General features: G+C 35.0%; 1 protein-coding gene across 3 annotated transcripts in view; it reads right to left on the reverse strand.

Annotated features, from left to right (window-relative positions):
• Positions 1–16,414, reverse strand: part of CHM (CHM Rab escort protein) — a 215,684-nt gene that overhangs the window by 115,663 nt on the left and 83,607 nt on the right. For 2 of the 3 annotated variants that reach the window (XM_037004812.2, XM_037004811.2), the window contains exons 4-5: positions 11,473–11,597; positions 2,244–2,631 (exon numbers count right to left, since the gene is read on the reverse strand). In XM_037004812.2, the coding sequence (XP_036860707.1) occupies positions 2,244–2,631; positions 11,473–11,597 (513 nt within the window). The remainder of the gene's footprint in view (positions 1–2,243; positions 2,632–11,472; positions 11,598–16,414) is intronic. The other variant, XM_037004815.2, reaches the window with a different exon arrangement.

The following is a 16,414-nucleotide window of genomic DNA, read 5'->3' on the forward strand; positions in this document are numbered from 1 at the left end:
AAACCTGATTAAAGAATCTGATTAAAAGGACAGGAACTAGATTTGATAATTAACAATTTTGCTTCACTTGGCATTTTGGTTTCATAATTATTAAGGGTATAGACTTTCTCAGAAATGAGTTTTAATTGTAAGAACTTCATCTTTGATCATCTTCTCTATTAGTCTAAGTAGTATAATATTATAGAGTATTTTATTTAGCTAACATACCTTGAGCTGTAAGATGACTTTTTAAAAGGCTGTTTACATGGATATGTTTCATAAACTGTAAAGAACCACAGTATTTGTCAGTTTTACTATTATGACCCAAGAAGGGATGCAAGTAGAAAAATCAAGCAGTTTGGAGATATCAAACTGGACCTTAGGAAGAGATAGGGCTTGAGATAGATATTTGGCAATCATCCTAAACTTAGATGAAATAACTGCAATTACTGGAACAGATGGATTTTGCAAGGAGTGACTGACTACCCCAGTATCAGGGAATTCTCTGTTTTGCACACAGGAGGTATGCAATAAACACTGGTTAAATGACTAACATTTAAAAAATGATAATAAACCTTTCTGTATTGCTATGCTTATACATTCTTAGCTACTCCTCTTCTGTAGGATGAGTACAGTAAACCATTATTGGTTATTTTCTAAATGTATGAACCCATGAAAACTATGCAGAACAAAGTGCAACTGCCTTGATTCCTCTAGGCACGTTTGTTTTTAATTTATCCCAGCAAAACTGTTATTATTAACCATTTGATCTCATGAAAATACCCAGGAATCTCCTTCAGTCTTCTCAAATGTCTCAGCATCTAATCAAAATACCTCCCCATCCACCATAACCAGCATTCACTTTCTTATACAAGTGAATAGTTTCCCACACTAACTCTAAAAATTGCATCAGCACGACCTTCAACCATTTTCCTTTGCAAGATTTACACTGTATTTCAGTCACCATAAGGGTTAGAGACTCTTATGAACTAGCCTTGATTCTTAAACATCATTTTTATCACCATTTCTTTAAATTAGGCATTCCGAAAGCCCATTTGTTACCTGACTACTTCAGTATTTTTTGCTTGGTTTGGTTTTTTCATGAGAACAGGAAGACTATTAATGAGCTATGATTAAACTTCCACACCCAGAAATCAAAAAAGTAAAGAATGTTAGATTCCAAAGCATGACAGAATCATAGTAGGTAGAGAAGTGGAATAGATAGTGCAGAAATATGAAGTAGGACCAAGGCAGCAGCCAGCTCAGATCAGGACAGAATCAGACACAGAGGACTACGTAATAGAAAGCAACAATGGGTAGTAAAAAGATACTCCTATTTCAGACATCAGGTTCAAAGACAGCAGCAGTATAAGGATATGGGACTGTATCACAAAATGTGAGGAGCATACAATTAGTCTCTCTCTTTATAACTTGGAACTTCTAGAGAGCATATTCAATTGCAAAGCCTAACTTTGAAACAAGTCTAATGTTATTCACGACCCTCTCCTTTTCAGTTTCTCCCTGTTGACCCTCAGGTTACAGAATTTGGTCTCTCTTTTCTACTTTCACCCAGCTCTATGTTGTAACCCTTTTAAGGCCACTGTCCTTTATCTTACTGGTTTTCTATTCTTTTGCATTAAATTAGTCTTGCTTCCTATAAACCCAGTGCAACACTGTACTCTCCTAAGACTCAGAGACCTCCTCTGAAATCACAGTGACTTAACATGACAGCTAAAGATGGAAACATACATGAAGACAGCAGTATTCTTCCCATCCTCCCTGCTCTTAATACTATTAAATTATCCTCCAAAGTCCTCACACCTGAACAGATGATTTTCAAGACTGTATTGGTTTATTCAAAATATTCATCTTCATATAGATGTTAAAATAGTTACTATACAAGGGCTAGAGAAAGGTTTTTAAGAGATTAACTATAAGTAACACGGGTCTGTAATTAGGTTTGTTAGAATTTTTCTCTTGATAAAACTCATTGTGTTCATACAGTAGAAGAATATTAGGATGGACTATATGCTCCAGTACAACAGTATTCTTGTGATGTACTAATGAGCATTTTTAATGTGTTTATAACTCAGTTAAAATATTCCTTAAATATAAGTTGAGAACTTCTGGCTACCTCTTTATAAAACAAATAAGCTAAACTTCAGAGAATAAAATTATGAAAACTGAGTTTATCAGCTCACATGCCATTGTCAATTCATTAAAAATACATATTGTTCTATGTGATGAGCAAAACTGACACTTACCTTCGATACCAAATCGATATTAAATCTCCTGCCTTCTTTAATAATTTGAGAGTAAGTAATCCTACTTTTCTGTGGTTGCTCTGAAATGTCTTCTGCTGTAGGCACATTTTCATTTGTTTCTTCTTCTGAAATTGACTGCGCGCAAGTTTCATCATCACAGTGATTTTCTTTCTCCCCTGTCTTTTTGACCTCACTCACTTCTAGGGCACTTTCTGGGTGACTGCTTGGAGTTTGTTCTGTGGGCATTTCACAGCTCTCAGCACTTAATGACTCATCTTCTGTAGGCAGGCCGGCAGAACGTGCAGCTTCTGTGGAGTTCGCAGATGTCAGAGAAGCGTGATTTTTCTGCAGTGCACCAGTTTCTTCGACATCTTCATGCAAATCCTGACTAATGAGAAATTATAAAAATAACACTATACTTCTCATAATAGCACCTGGCTACATTTTTATATTATTCTAACTTTTAATGGCAATTTTTATTTCTTTACCCCATTTATCTTATCACGTTCAGTCTATGTTTCACCTTATGTGACTCACACATTATACACATTCCTCTCTTAAGGTTTCAATACAATATGAAACATAAGACTTGAAAAATACACATAAAGATTTCAGGGATTAGCAGACTATGTCACATGTGCACTTTTGAGAATTTAAGGCAGATGGGATTTGAATATTAGAAATAAATCAACATAGTGCTTATGAGCGCAGCCTTCAGAATAAACAGTTCAAGATCCAATCCCTGACCCTTTGACTAGGTAACTGTGAACTTAGACAAGTTATTTACCCTCTCTGACCTAAATTATCCACCTATAACACAGGGGTAATACCATCCACCTCACAAGGTTGTTTTGAATATCAATGAAGTATCACATACCTATACAGCACCTGGCACATAGCAAAATGCTCAACAATGGTGGTTATCAGAGATGATGATGATGATGATGATTAGTGGTGTAACAGAGCTAGAAAAAAACTGCCATGAATGTTTAACTTGGCTTATCACAATGTGGTATCTAATACAATCTTTCTATATTCTTTCTTATTGTATTTTGTTTCATTATTAGTGTCTATTACTGTACTGGAAGCTCCAATTCCAAAGCTAGAGCTAACAGTCTCAGTCCATGATTGCCTTCATTGATAGAACAGGTTCCCATTCAGTCTGCCTGTAGCATGTATTTCTCCATGTTTTATCTTCCACAGAACCTACATTGTCATTGGGCTGACATACTGCTTAACATTGCTCAACAATAAAAATGCCTTGTATATGGACAGGCCTTGGGAAGTAAACACCTGCTAAATGATTGCTCAAGAACAGCAACTCGTCTTTACAGCAAATGTAAACCCTACCCATAAAACCATCCTCTTCCTGTGTCCAAAAAAATCGCCTTCTTTATCTACTTATTGGTCTCATCTGTCCTACTTTCCAACATGGCATCTCTAACTCCTAATTTATCAATTCTAATCTCCATATTTTGGTGCATATCACATACTTCTTCTGAGCTATTCTTCCCATGCCACACATAGTATCGTAATTCCTCCGTCCCGAAACATAATCATATACTTCACCAATCTATCCATGCTATGAAAAAATTGTAATTTCAGTTCCCAGAAGTCTTCCTTAGTCCAAACACACTCATCATTCTATTATTCCATGCCCTCATGATACACATATGCAGTTTACTTTGCATTTATTCACCAGGTCCTTTTTAATAGTCCTGTGGTTGTCCAGTACATACTTTATCTTATGACTTAGACTTTAATTGTCCAGAGGGAGGACCCTAACATCTTTTCTTATGTGCCCCGCACAACACCTGCTGCACTGCTCAATAGAGGTGGTAACTAATAAGCACTTGATGAATAAGTGAATGAATAAATGTTTTGTACATGCAAAGGATATATATATATATGTAAATATAGATATATAGATACTATGAAAAAAACTTATTTGTAGAAAACACAAAAAAATTAGGCCAGGAAAAAACAATAAATTGTAAATTCAAAAGTCTGTACGCAATGAAAAGCACCTTATTAAAATTAACACAATAAATGCTACAATAAAAAACAGTACAATAAAATAATAAAATAACTCACTATAAGTATCAAAAAATAAAATGCCATGGTATTTACTGTTATAATCTAGTAATTTTAATTAAATATAATAAAAAAGACATATCATTAATGCTACAATGATACTTTTCAGATCTAGGAATTGTAGTATGGAATGTTCTAGTCCTAGGTGCATTACTTAGCGTTATTAGGCAAGTCACTTAATCTCTCAGATTCTCCACCTATAAGATGGAGATCATTCCATCTGCCCTACCTTTCATGAGGCTGTTGTAAGATAAGTATGAAAAGTATTTTATAAACTCTACAAAGTTAATCAAACATAAGATATTAATCAAATATAAGAAAATGTTAAACTTCCCACCAATCAACAAGCAACTCAAAACACCAGGTTTTCTGAGCTCACACGTTGAAAGCTCTTTGGCCACATAACCACACAACAGTAACATTGCCAATAAAAATGAAGAGCAAAAATATGAAATGTGGTTGCATATTTTCTAGAGACTTGTTCATGTTCTGTATTCACTTTCATTATTTTGAAAACCAAATAAACCAAAGTATGTTCCATGAGGGATCTAAGGTGACAACTTTCAGCAAAAGTTCCACGCGTAAAGATTAAACTAAGAAATGACAGGATAATTAATTTCACTTTACAGATAAGACAGAATATGGCAACTTGTCTTATTACAAACCATGATGATAGCACCATGGAAATTAAGCACAGCAACTGAGCTAGTCAATGGCTGTCCATTACATTCTGAGAATGAAGGCTTTCTAGAGAATATGAAATGTATTAACCAGGGCTGGACAATCTGGAAGGCAGAAGTCAAAATAATTAGAGGCATAAGTGTAAGGAAAGAAATTATTCTTTGTGAATTTGTTCTTACATCCTTAAGCTTTCAAATTTTACTTTTCTCAACACCATACTTTGGTGAAATCCCCAGCACTACGGAAAATATATGCAATAAAAATACAATAGTATCCTTACTTTCCTTACCACCACCACTACAGTTCTGGAATTCTGCCAAGATTGAATTTCATACCTAACTAGAAGTTATAAAGACACCAGAAAACTCACCAAACGCCACTTTATTCCTCAGTAAGCAACATTCTGTTCATCAAGGAAAGGACTTATCTTCCCTCAAACTTAAAACTTTATAGTATGGTTAAAAAACATTTTCTTATAAAAGATAATTCAACCTTTGAGAAAAACTTCAGAATAAAATAATAACTCAATGTTATCAATTTTAAAGTATTTGAAAAGTATAAAAATACCTTTGCCAGTTGTAAATTAATATGGCTGGATTATAGTGTTCAAAGGAACATTTAAGTTCTAAAGTGCTGCTATGATTTTATCATATAAAGGGAAAAAATCTTCATCATTGGTCCTTACAAAAATTTCCAATATCAAAATAGATTTCAGAATGAAATCTAATGTCATGTATGTTGCTAATCTGAATTTCAAAGGCCATTTGCAATTACAGTATAACAATATGTTTTAGATAATCTTACCTAACTGCAATTACTGAATACTGCTTTGTATAATGTATTTCTTGCTGACTGCCAAAATCTATACATAACCCTGAGAATTTGGGGCTATAAATTCTGGTATTATCTAGTATTGCTTATCAATTAATGGTAGTAACAAAGGAACACCACAAAGTGAATGCATCTTATTAATGCTTTGTTACAGTCACCCTTTCAGATGAGTCAAATGAAAAATTGCCAACCAGCTGGTTAATTTATTCAGCACAGGTGTTCACTATTTATTTTTCAACCATTTGCACCTTTTTTATCTCCAGTACAGCTTGTTGCAGAAATTGTATTATTTTATTTTGATGTATGCACTTTGTTCTGAGGTCATTCGTTTCTGATTTGCACAGTATCTATTATATTGCTACCCAGCTGTTTATTTCTGCAAATAAATGTTTAATGGTTACTCGTCAGAGTTACAAAAATAAGACTACCCAAAAGTTGTTGTTCCAGAAAATAGCAATATAAAAAAAAAAACACTGGAATCAATTTTACATTGCTGCCATGTAATATATTGGTAGATATATTTCCCTATTTCTCAGCGACTTAAAGTGTTAACACATACTATGGCATATAGTTGAAATGTCAACCTCTTATCACATTTCTCCATGAGGAAAATTTTACAAGGTGGTGTGCATCAAGTACCGTTGGTTGCCTTCTCAATAACCATTACCTGCTGCCCCCTCTGCAACGAGAGCTGCAATTCTGTTCTAATATCAGGCAGAAGATGCCCAGAATTAGGGGATGGATTATGGCTAATCAAAACCAATTATTGTAATTTTACTGCCCTTTGCTAGTGATTGATTTAGGAGTGAGCAGGTTACCTAGCTTGAGCCAATGAGACAAGGAAGAGTCTGTTGGGGACTCTCGGTAGACTCTAGTATAATAATAACCAAAAAAAAAACCATACACACATTAGAAAAATTCTTCTCCTTTTCATGTTTAGAGATTTTTATTGCATGAAAATCTGTTTGGAATCACGGCAACCAACTTGTAACTCTGGAGAGGGAGCTAAGAGAAGTACAGAGCAGCTACCCCAGAACTCGAACAAGAGTAAGATGCTCAGTTAACAAATTCTCCAGTGACTGACCTACTTAGCTACCTATCTAACCACCCTCCCACCTACCTATCCATCTACATGTTTGAACCACTTTTAGTTGGATACTGTGTCACTTGCAGCTTAAAACAAATTTATTTGTACAAAGTGATGAACAATCACTTCCTCTGAACTGTAAAAACTGCAGCTGATTTTCAATTTTTTTTATTCCTTTCTCCTCACTGGTATTATTACATATATACCCAGGAAGCTCATGTTCCTTCTATAATTTGTAAATTAAAATTTTATAATTCAAGATAAATAAGTAGAATTTTAGACTACTATTAAAATAATATCTTTATTTTGGTACCAACCCACTACAGAGTTGGTTTATTTGCATATTTAAAAAGCAAGTTTTCATTCTGCTTTAACGTTATCATGTCAAGAACACAGAAACAATGTTAAATACTATGCAAAAAAAGAGAACACAAGTTCTTGCTAATATTTTAGAAAGATAAAATGTCTTCTCACTAAAGAAACTATATGGTATTATCCAATCAACAGGCAACACTCTTTTACCTAAGAACTGTTCGGGTTTGTGTAACTTAAGTGTGAATTAATGTACTGTGCCCTTTCACAGTATGTTGAATACTTAAAACTAGAAATAGTAGCTGCTTTTATTCCCCCATATAAACTACAAAAATGTTCAGTGGTATATAAACTACAGTCATGACAACTGAAGGACACTGGATTCATCACTTATCTTCCTAACAGTGGAAGTTAGGCACATTAATTCTCCATTATAGATATGACTACTTTACAATACTAAATAGTATTCTAATAAACTAAAGAAGTAAATGCACTCACAAAGGAAATGTTTTATTCACTTGGTGGAACGGCTCCCCTGATGTGCATATATGTATTACGTGCTGCACGAACCACAACATGATACAATGGAAACAGCACAAACTTTTGAGTTAGACAGACATGGAAATCATGGCTCTGCTATCTCTGTTTCCCTCTGATCTTCAGTTGGTTCATCAATAAGATAAACTTACAGCTCATGCACATGGCTGGAGCACACATAAATGAAACTGAGTGAAATAAAATATGTAAAGCACCAGATTAGAGCAGTTGCCACATAGATAATATCCAATAAATGCTAGTCCTTTTGCACTTCCCTTCCATAAGTTGATTGTATAATCACAAAACTCATTTCAACGAAAAGCAATCTATGTATAGTAAAAGTATTTCTGGCCCAAACTGGAAATTATCCCACTTTTTTCAAGCTGCTGTATTCAGGATAAAAAAGCTCTGATACAAAAACAATCTGGATAGTTGCAATATCTGGACTTAACCTTTGATAACAGATTAATCACTGCCACTTCTATTTTAGTACTTAGCTTAACTTTGTAATAGCCAAAAGTATAAAATGAAATATTTAAAAGATCACTAAAACCTTCATCTTAACACTGCAAAATTATTTTAGAAAAATAAGTGAAATCAACAATAAAAAATAATGCACTATCCTGTATGTTTGTATTAGTGTACCGTGTTACTGACTTGGCATGTACTCTGATGTATTTTCCAAGCAGTGGTGACGGGTTTGCACTGATTTATTTGCATCCTTGTCCTGTCCTTGTAATCACAGATTAAAATCAAGAGGCTGCTGGTTATGGCTATAATATTGTTTATGGCCAAGAGATACATACAGTTGACCCTCCCTAGAACAATGTGTAGGTTTGGGATACGGACCTCCCTGCACAGTCGAAAATCCACATATAACTTCTGACTCTCCAAAAACTTAACTACTAACAGCCTATTGTTGACCAGAAGCCTAATAACATAAACAGTTGACTAACATGTATTATGTATTCTATATATATACTGTACTCTTACAATAAAGTAAGCTAGACAAAAGAAAATGTTTTCTCACATTGTTGCAAATCTCCAAAAAATCTTTCCAGTATATTTATTGAAAAAAATATGCATGTAAGTGAACCTGCATAGTTCAAACCCATGTTGTTCAAAGATCAACTGGACTTTATTCTTCCTTGATGAAAATATAAGTGTCATATGTAAGAATCAAATCATAGATTTTAGCCTAATAAACATCAACTCTGTAAATAAGCTAATCCATCTGGTCTAAAATGGGAAAACAAGTAATAGTATTTCAGCATTCATGTCATTATAAAGATATCTTTACATGATTATTTTGGAAATATACCAATATAAATAAATATAGTAAACTCTTGGCATGAATGAACATTAAAGTGTAGGTCTTCAGGTCATTTTTTTTATTTGGCCAAACTGTGGATCTGATATGCACATGCTGAGAAAGCAGTTTCCAAGAACAAGATAAATATCAAGTGAGAAACCCAAAGTTATCACCCAGAGTTAGCGTTATAATTACAAAATCCTCAGGAAGTGATAATACATTCCTTCCTGGAAAAAGAAAATGCTCATTAAGTGAGTGGAAGGCTAAGTAGAAAACACAATTAACACGTGGTGTGCAGCTATAGAAAGAAAACATCTTTCAATAGAAAACAGACTAAAAAAAAAGCTAAAGGAAAGGAAAATATAAATGTTCTTCTTTGCAGAAGACAAGACTATCTATGTAAAAATACCAAGGAACCTACAAAAAAAAAATTCCTAGACCTTGAATCAGTGAGTTCAGTGAGATTTCAGGATACAAATCAATGCATAAAAATCAACTGCATTTCTAGACACTAATAATGAACATATGAAAACCAAAATTAAAAAGACAATACCACTTACAATTGAAACTGCTCCAAAGAAAATTAAATACTTAGGTACAATTAACAAAATACATACAGGATTGGTATGCTGAAAATCACACAAGTCTGCACAAAGAAATCAAAGACGACCTCCATAAATGGAGAGATATACCTTGTTGAGGAATTGGAAAACTCAAGAATACAAAAGGTGTCAATTCTCCCCACATTGATCTATGGCCTTAATGCAATTTCTATCAAAATTCCAGCAACATTTTATAGATATAGACAACCTTATTAAAGATTGATATGTAAAGGTACAAACTCTAAATAACTAAGACAATCTTGGCAAAAAAGAATTTAGAGGAATCACTCCACCTGATATTAAGTCATACTATATAGCTGCAGCAATCAAGACAGTATGGTATTGGTGTGTGAAAAGATATAGAGATCAATGGAACAGAACAGAGAATCCAGAAATAGGCCCATCCTTGTGCAGGCAGCTGACTTTTGACAAAAAAGCAGAAGTATTTCAATGGAAGAAAAACAGCCTTTTCAATAAATGGTGCTGAAGAAACTGGATAACCTCAGGCTTAAAAAAAATAAATATTGACCTAAATGTCACACTTTATCCAAAAATTAATTCAAAGTAGATCATGGACTTAAATGTAAAACACAAAACTATAGAACTTTTTAAAAGTAGGAGACAGTCCTCTGGATCTACAGATTTTTGATACCAAAAGCACAATCCACAAAATAAAAAACTGTTAAATTGGGCCTCATCAAAATTTAAAATATTTGCTCTACAAAATACCCTGTTTAAAGATGATGAAAGACAAGCTACAAACTGGGTGAAAATATCTGCAGACCACATATCTGACAAACAATACATATTGAGAAATATAAAGAACTCTCAGAAATCCACAGGAAAAACCAATCCAATTATAAAATGAGCAAAAGACACAAACAGACATTTCACTAAAAAGTATATATGGATGTCAAACACATAAAAAGATGTTCAAAATCAGCCATCTGGAAAATACAAATTAAAACCACAATGAGATATCACTACACACCTACCAAAATAGCTAAAATTAAAAAGTAACAATATCAAATGCTGGTGAGAATGTGGAGAAACTGAACATCACTCATACATTTCTAGAGGGAAAGTAAAATGGTACAGCAACTCTGCAAAACTATCAGTTTCTTTTAAACCTAAGCATGCAATTACCATTATGACCCAGCAACTGTATACTTGGGCATATATCCCAGAGAACTGAAAACATGTTCACACAAAATTCTGTAAAAGAATGTGCACAGCAGCTTTACTTGTAACACACAAAAGTAGAAACAACCCTGATGTTCTTATACTTCTCCATTTTGCCAATGATTATCTAAGAATGGTGTGTATTTTCCATTTTGCTCTGCTGAACTGGACTAGGATTAAATAACCTTGGTTTTTAATCTTGGGCTCCACTACTATCTAGTATAGGTGTGGCCCTGACATTTATCAAGCCATGTGACCTCCAGCAAATTAATCTGTTTGAACTCTACTGAGGATTCTGTAAAAAATTCAGCTAATACTATCTGCTCTATCATAGCACAGGGCTGTTGGAAGGATCAGGTAACATAATGTATTTTAAAAAGCATGGTAAATGTTAAATCATTAATGTAAGGTCGTTTATTGTCATCATCTAAACTGAGAAAACTAAAAGGCACACTTAAAAAAAAGACAAACAGGCTTATCAACTAAGCTTGTAGGAACCAATTCCATACAAATCCTTAATGTAGCTTCTTTGGAAGATGTGTGAATAAGAAGTCATTAACTTAGTTTATCCTAAATAAACACTTTTCATACCTGGCATGACAAAATACTTCCACATGTTGAATGGTTTTGTCCTTCCTGCTAAGAGAAATGGCTTCTTCATTTTCAAGGATCTGCTCTTGCCACACTGGACTTTCCTTCACAATGTCACTATTTTCCTAAACAAAATACAGACGATAAATTTTAAATAAACTGAGTAATCTGAACCTGTACTCTTCTGAGCAAATTTCTAACTTTCTAAATTCATGCCTTTCCTTTCATTACATCAAAACTCAAGAACAGCACTTCAGAATCACTGAAGTGACTCCAACATAGTGTATCAACTTCAAAGAAAGGTGAGGAAAACAATGTGTAAAAATCTACCCTATGAAAAGTTAGCTCTGATGTACAGATTTTTATTAGGATATGTGACATTTTGATGTAGTAATTTGGATGTGGCTGTTTTGACATTGCTTTAAGACCTAGGACAACTAACCTTCCATCTGTGAGAATCAACAGGATGTGTTGCACATATTACTTGTTAATAATAAAGTTTTTACATTTTGTTGTCAAAACAGGAGGCTAGGCTCAAAATTACTTCATTCTACTTTTAGATCTCTGAAGGTTGGTAACTAATCATATCAAATATTGATTTTAAATAAAATTATTTTTGAAAAGTACTAAGCCCCATATAAGAAAGGACTATAAAATAATCAACCCCTGAACATCTCATATTCAGAAAGACAATAAAATCAAGAATGTATAATAAAGTATGTAAACTCATACTAAGGGATGAGAAGTGGTTCTTTAAATTTTTCAATAATTCCTAATTACACTTTATGGAGAGAATTATATGATGCAGAAAAATTTAAATACAAGGGACATTTGAACATATCACAATATAACTTTCCCAAATGAAAGGATCAATATTTAATTTGTTTAATACATTAATCTGTTTGATACACCTGTCAGATAATTTTTTTTAATGCATTACATTCAAAAGTAGTAGTGAAATGCAACTACTGTATCTTTCTGTTTTAAGTAAACAGACCTCAGAAAATTTTGAAACTTACAGATTACACAAAGTAGGGCAGTAATTAATTTTAAAAGGATTCGTTGTCCTAAATTATCATTGTAAACTGCAGAAAAGTAATGGCAGACAGCTCTTATTACCAAGCATAAATATTAACTACTATTAAACATCCTAAAAGAAGTAGAAGAGGAGGTGAAGTACAGGAATTTTGAATGTGGAGATGTGGGGTTACCAGACTGAAAAAAAGAACTATGGACCAGGGATAGAGAATGAAGAGGAAAAAGGATATGGTGACAGAGTCAAGAAGCTGGAGTAAAAGAAGCATTAAAGTAAAAAAAATGTCTACAAAAATATTTTTATTTTAACTAAGCTAACCCATTATCAGAATTTATTCTGCCAAATTCCCTTCATTCAACAGAAGTTTTGCATTCAGACAACTGAGGTATTTTTGTTGTTTTAAGAATTTACACTAAATTTTCTCACTAAATACGGTTTAATACAAGAAGACTGGAGGCCTCAAGATGGCGACATGAGTAGGGCAGTGGAAATCTCTAAGAACCATATATAGTTTGAAAATACAGCAAATACAACTATTCCTAAAAGAGAGACCAGAAGATACAGTACAACAGCCAGGCTACATATACATCTGTGAGAACTCAGCATCTCATGAAAAGGATAAGATAGAAAGCCATGACCTGGTGGGACCCAAGCACTGACCCCACCCCAGCTCACCAGTGGGAGGAAAAGAATCAGAGTGGGGAGGGAGTGGAAGCACAGGACTGCTAAATAACCAGCCCTAGTAATCTTCACTGGGAGCACAAACACACATTGCATGGTGTACAAGATATTAGAGAAATGAAAAGCAAAATCCGAGACTAAGACTGTGAACAGGTTCCCACAACCGGCTACCCTGGGACAAAAGAAAAGTAGGCACTTAAAGTCTTAAAGGAACAGGGTTAAACAGGTAGACAAATCATCCAGGTACACTCAACCCAGCAGGCTGAGAATGTGAAGAAACTTCAGGCACCCTAACCCCCTCAGTGGCAAGCAGCTCCAAAGCCCCACAGGCCGATAAGCAGCCTGCCATTCATTCCCCCCCACCAGCACTGCAAGCAAACCGGCTGACCTGCCATTGCTGGGGACCAACTAGGGAGGAGCCATGCCCACAACAACCACACAGTCTTCTCCCAGCTCGCAGCGAACTGGGCCAGACCCAGAGGCTCCGCCAGCATGCAGCTGCCTGGCCCAAACAGAAGACGCCGGCACAAAGTCCGGAACGCACGAAGGGGCACCAATCTCGCAGAAGAAGACATGACCCGTGCCTGAGACCCCCAGTGGTGCCGTAGGCCATCCCGAGGGCAGCCCCACCCACAGAAGCTCAGGGAATTAACCCAGAGACTGCTCCCTATGTGCAGCTAACACAGGCAGCAGAGAAGGGGAAGGTGACAAGAAAGCAGGAAGGGACTTTGTTCTCCCAGCCGGCAGATGCATCACTTGCCAGTGATGACTTCTATCGCCCTGAAAAGGCAGAAGAACCTGGTCCAGTCCAAAATCACTCAAACAATGCCGGAGAGAGGGCCTGTTGAGATAGATATAATCAATCTTCCTGAAAAATATTTCAATATAATAGTCATAACCATGCTACTGGAGCTGCAGAGAAATATGCAAGAGATAAGTGATGAAGTCTAGAGGGAGATAACAGAAATGAAACAATCAATTGAAGGAGTTAAGAGCAAACTGGATGAGGTAGAAGAGACTGAAAATGGAATAGAAATCAGAGAACAGGAATATGGAGAAGCTGAGGCAGAGAGAGAAAAAAGGATCTCTAGGAATGAAAAAATATTAAGAGAACTGTGACCAATCCAAATGGAACAATACTCACATTATAAGGGTACCAGAAGAAGAAGAGAGAGAAAATGGGATAGAAAGTATCTTTGAAGAAATAATTGCGAAAACTTCCCCAAGTTGGGGAACGAAACAGTCTCTCAGACCATGGAATCCCACAGATCTCCCAACACAAGGAACCCAAGGAGGACAACAACAAGACATACAATAATTAAAATGGCAAAGACCAAAGGTATCCAGAGAGAGAGAAAAGATCACCTACAAAGGAAAACCCATCAGGCTATCATCAGACTTCTCAATAGAAACCTTACAGGCCAGAAGAGAATGGTATGATATATTTAATGCAATGAAACAGAAGGGCCTTGAACCAAGAATACTGTACCCAGCAAGATTATCATTTAAATTTGAAGGAGGAATTAAATAATTTCCAGATAGGCAAAAGTTGAAGGAATTTACCTCCCACAAAACACCTCTGCAGGGTATTTTCAAGGGACTGCTATAGATGGAAGGACTCCTAAGGCTAAATAGATGTCACCAGAGAAAATGAAATCACATCAAAGAAAGACCAACCAAATACTAACTAAAGGCAAAAAACAAAATCAGATATCCACAAGAGCAGTCAAGGGAAACACAAAAGAGTACAGAATAAAACATATAACATATAAAGAGTGGAGGAAGAAGAAGAAGGGAGAGAAATAGAGAACCATCAGACTGTGTTTTAATACCGTGATAAGTAAGTTAAACGTAGATGGTGAGATAGTAAACAAGCTACCATTGAAGTGTTCGTAACCACAAATCCAAAGCCAGCAATGGCAAAAAGTACGTATCTATCAATAATCACCCTAAATGTAAATGGACTGAATGCACCAATCAAAAGATATAGAGTAACAGAATGGATAAAAAGCAAGACCCATTTTTAATGCTGCCTACAAGAGATTCACCTCAAACCCAAAGACATACACAGACTAAATGTGAAGGGATGGAAAAAGATATTTCATGCAAACAATAGGGAGAAAAAAGCAACTGTTGCAGTACTAGTATCAGACAAATAGACTTCAAAACAAAGAAAGTAAAAAGAGATAAAGAAGGACATTAAGTAATGATAAAGGGGTCAGTACAATAAGAGGATATAACCATTATATATATATCTTTGCACCCAACACAGGAGCACCAACATACGTGAATGCTAACAGAATTAAAGGAGGAAATAGAATGCAATGGATTCATTTTAGGAGACTTCAACATACCACTCACTACATAGGACAGATCCAACAGTCAGAAAATAAGTAAGGACACAGAGGCACTGAACAACACACTAGAACAGATGGACGTAACAGATATCTACAGAACTCTACATCCAAAAGCAGCAGGATACACATTCTTCTCAAGTGCACATGGAACATTTCCCAGAATAGACCACATACTAGGCCACAAAAAGAGCCTCAGTAAATTCAAAAAGATTACAATTCTACCAACCAACTTTTCAGACCACAAAGGTATAAAACTAGAAATAAATTGTACAAAGAAAACAAAAAGGCTCACAAACACATGGAGGCTTAACAACATGCTCCTAAATAATCAATGGATCAATCACCAAATTAAAACAGAGATCAAGCAATATATGGAAAAAATGACAACTGCACAATTCCACAACTTCTGTGGAATGCAAAGAAGGCAGATCTAAGAGGAAAGTATATAGCAATCCAGGCCTATTTAAAGAAGGTAGAACAATCCCAAATGAATAAAGTCACAATTACTGAAACTGGTAAAAAGAAGAGCAAAAGAGACCCAAACTCAGGAGAAGGAGGGACATAATAAAGATCAGAGAAGAAATGAATAAAATTGAGAAGAATAAAAGAATAGAAAAAGATCAATGAAACCAAGAGCTGGTTCTTTGAGAAAATAAACAAAATAGATAAACAACTAGCCAGACTTACTAAGAGAAAAAGAGATCTAAACACATAAACAGAAATAGAAATGAGAAAGGAAATATCACGACAGACACCACAGAAATACAGACTTATTAGAGAATAAGATGAAAATTTATATGCTAACAAGCTGGATAAGTTATAAAAAATGGACAACTTTCTAGAAAAATACAACCTTCCAAGACTGACC

This window comes from Manis javanica, chromosome X (genome assembly GCF_040802235.1).
Source record: "Manis javanica isolate MJ-LG chromosome X, MJ_LKY, whole genome shotgun sequence".
Lineage (NCBI taxonomy): Eukaryota > Metazoa > Chordata > Mammalia > Pholidota > Manidae > Manis > Manis javanica.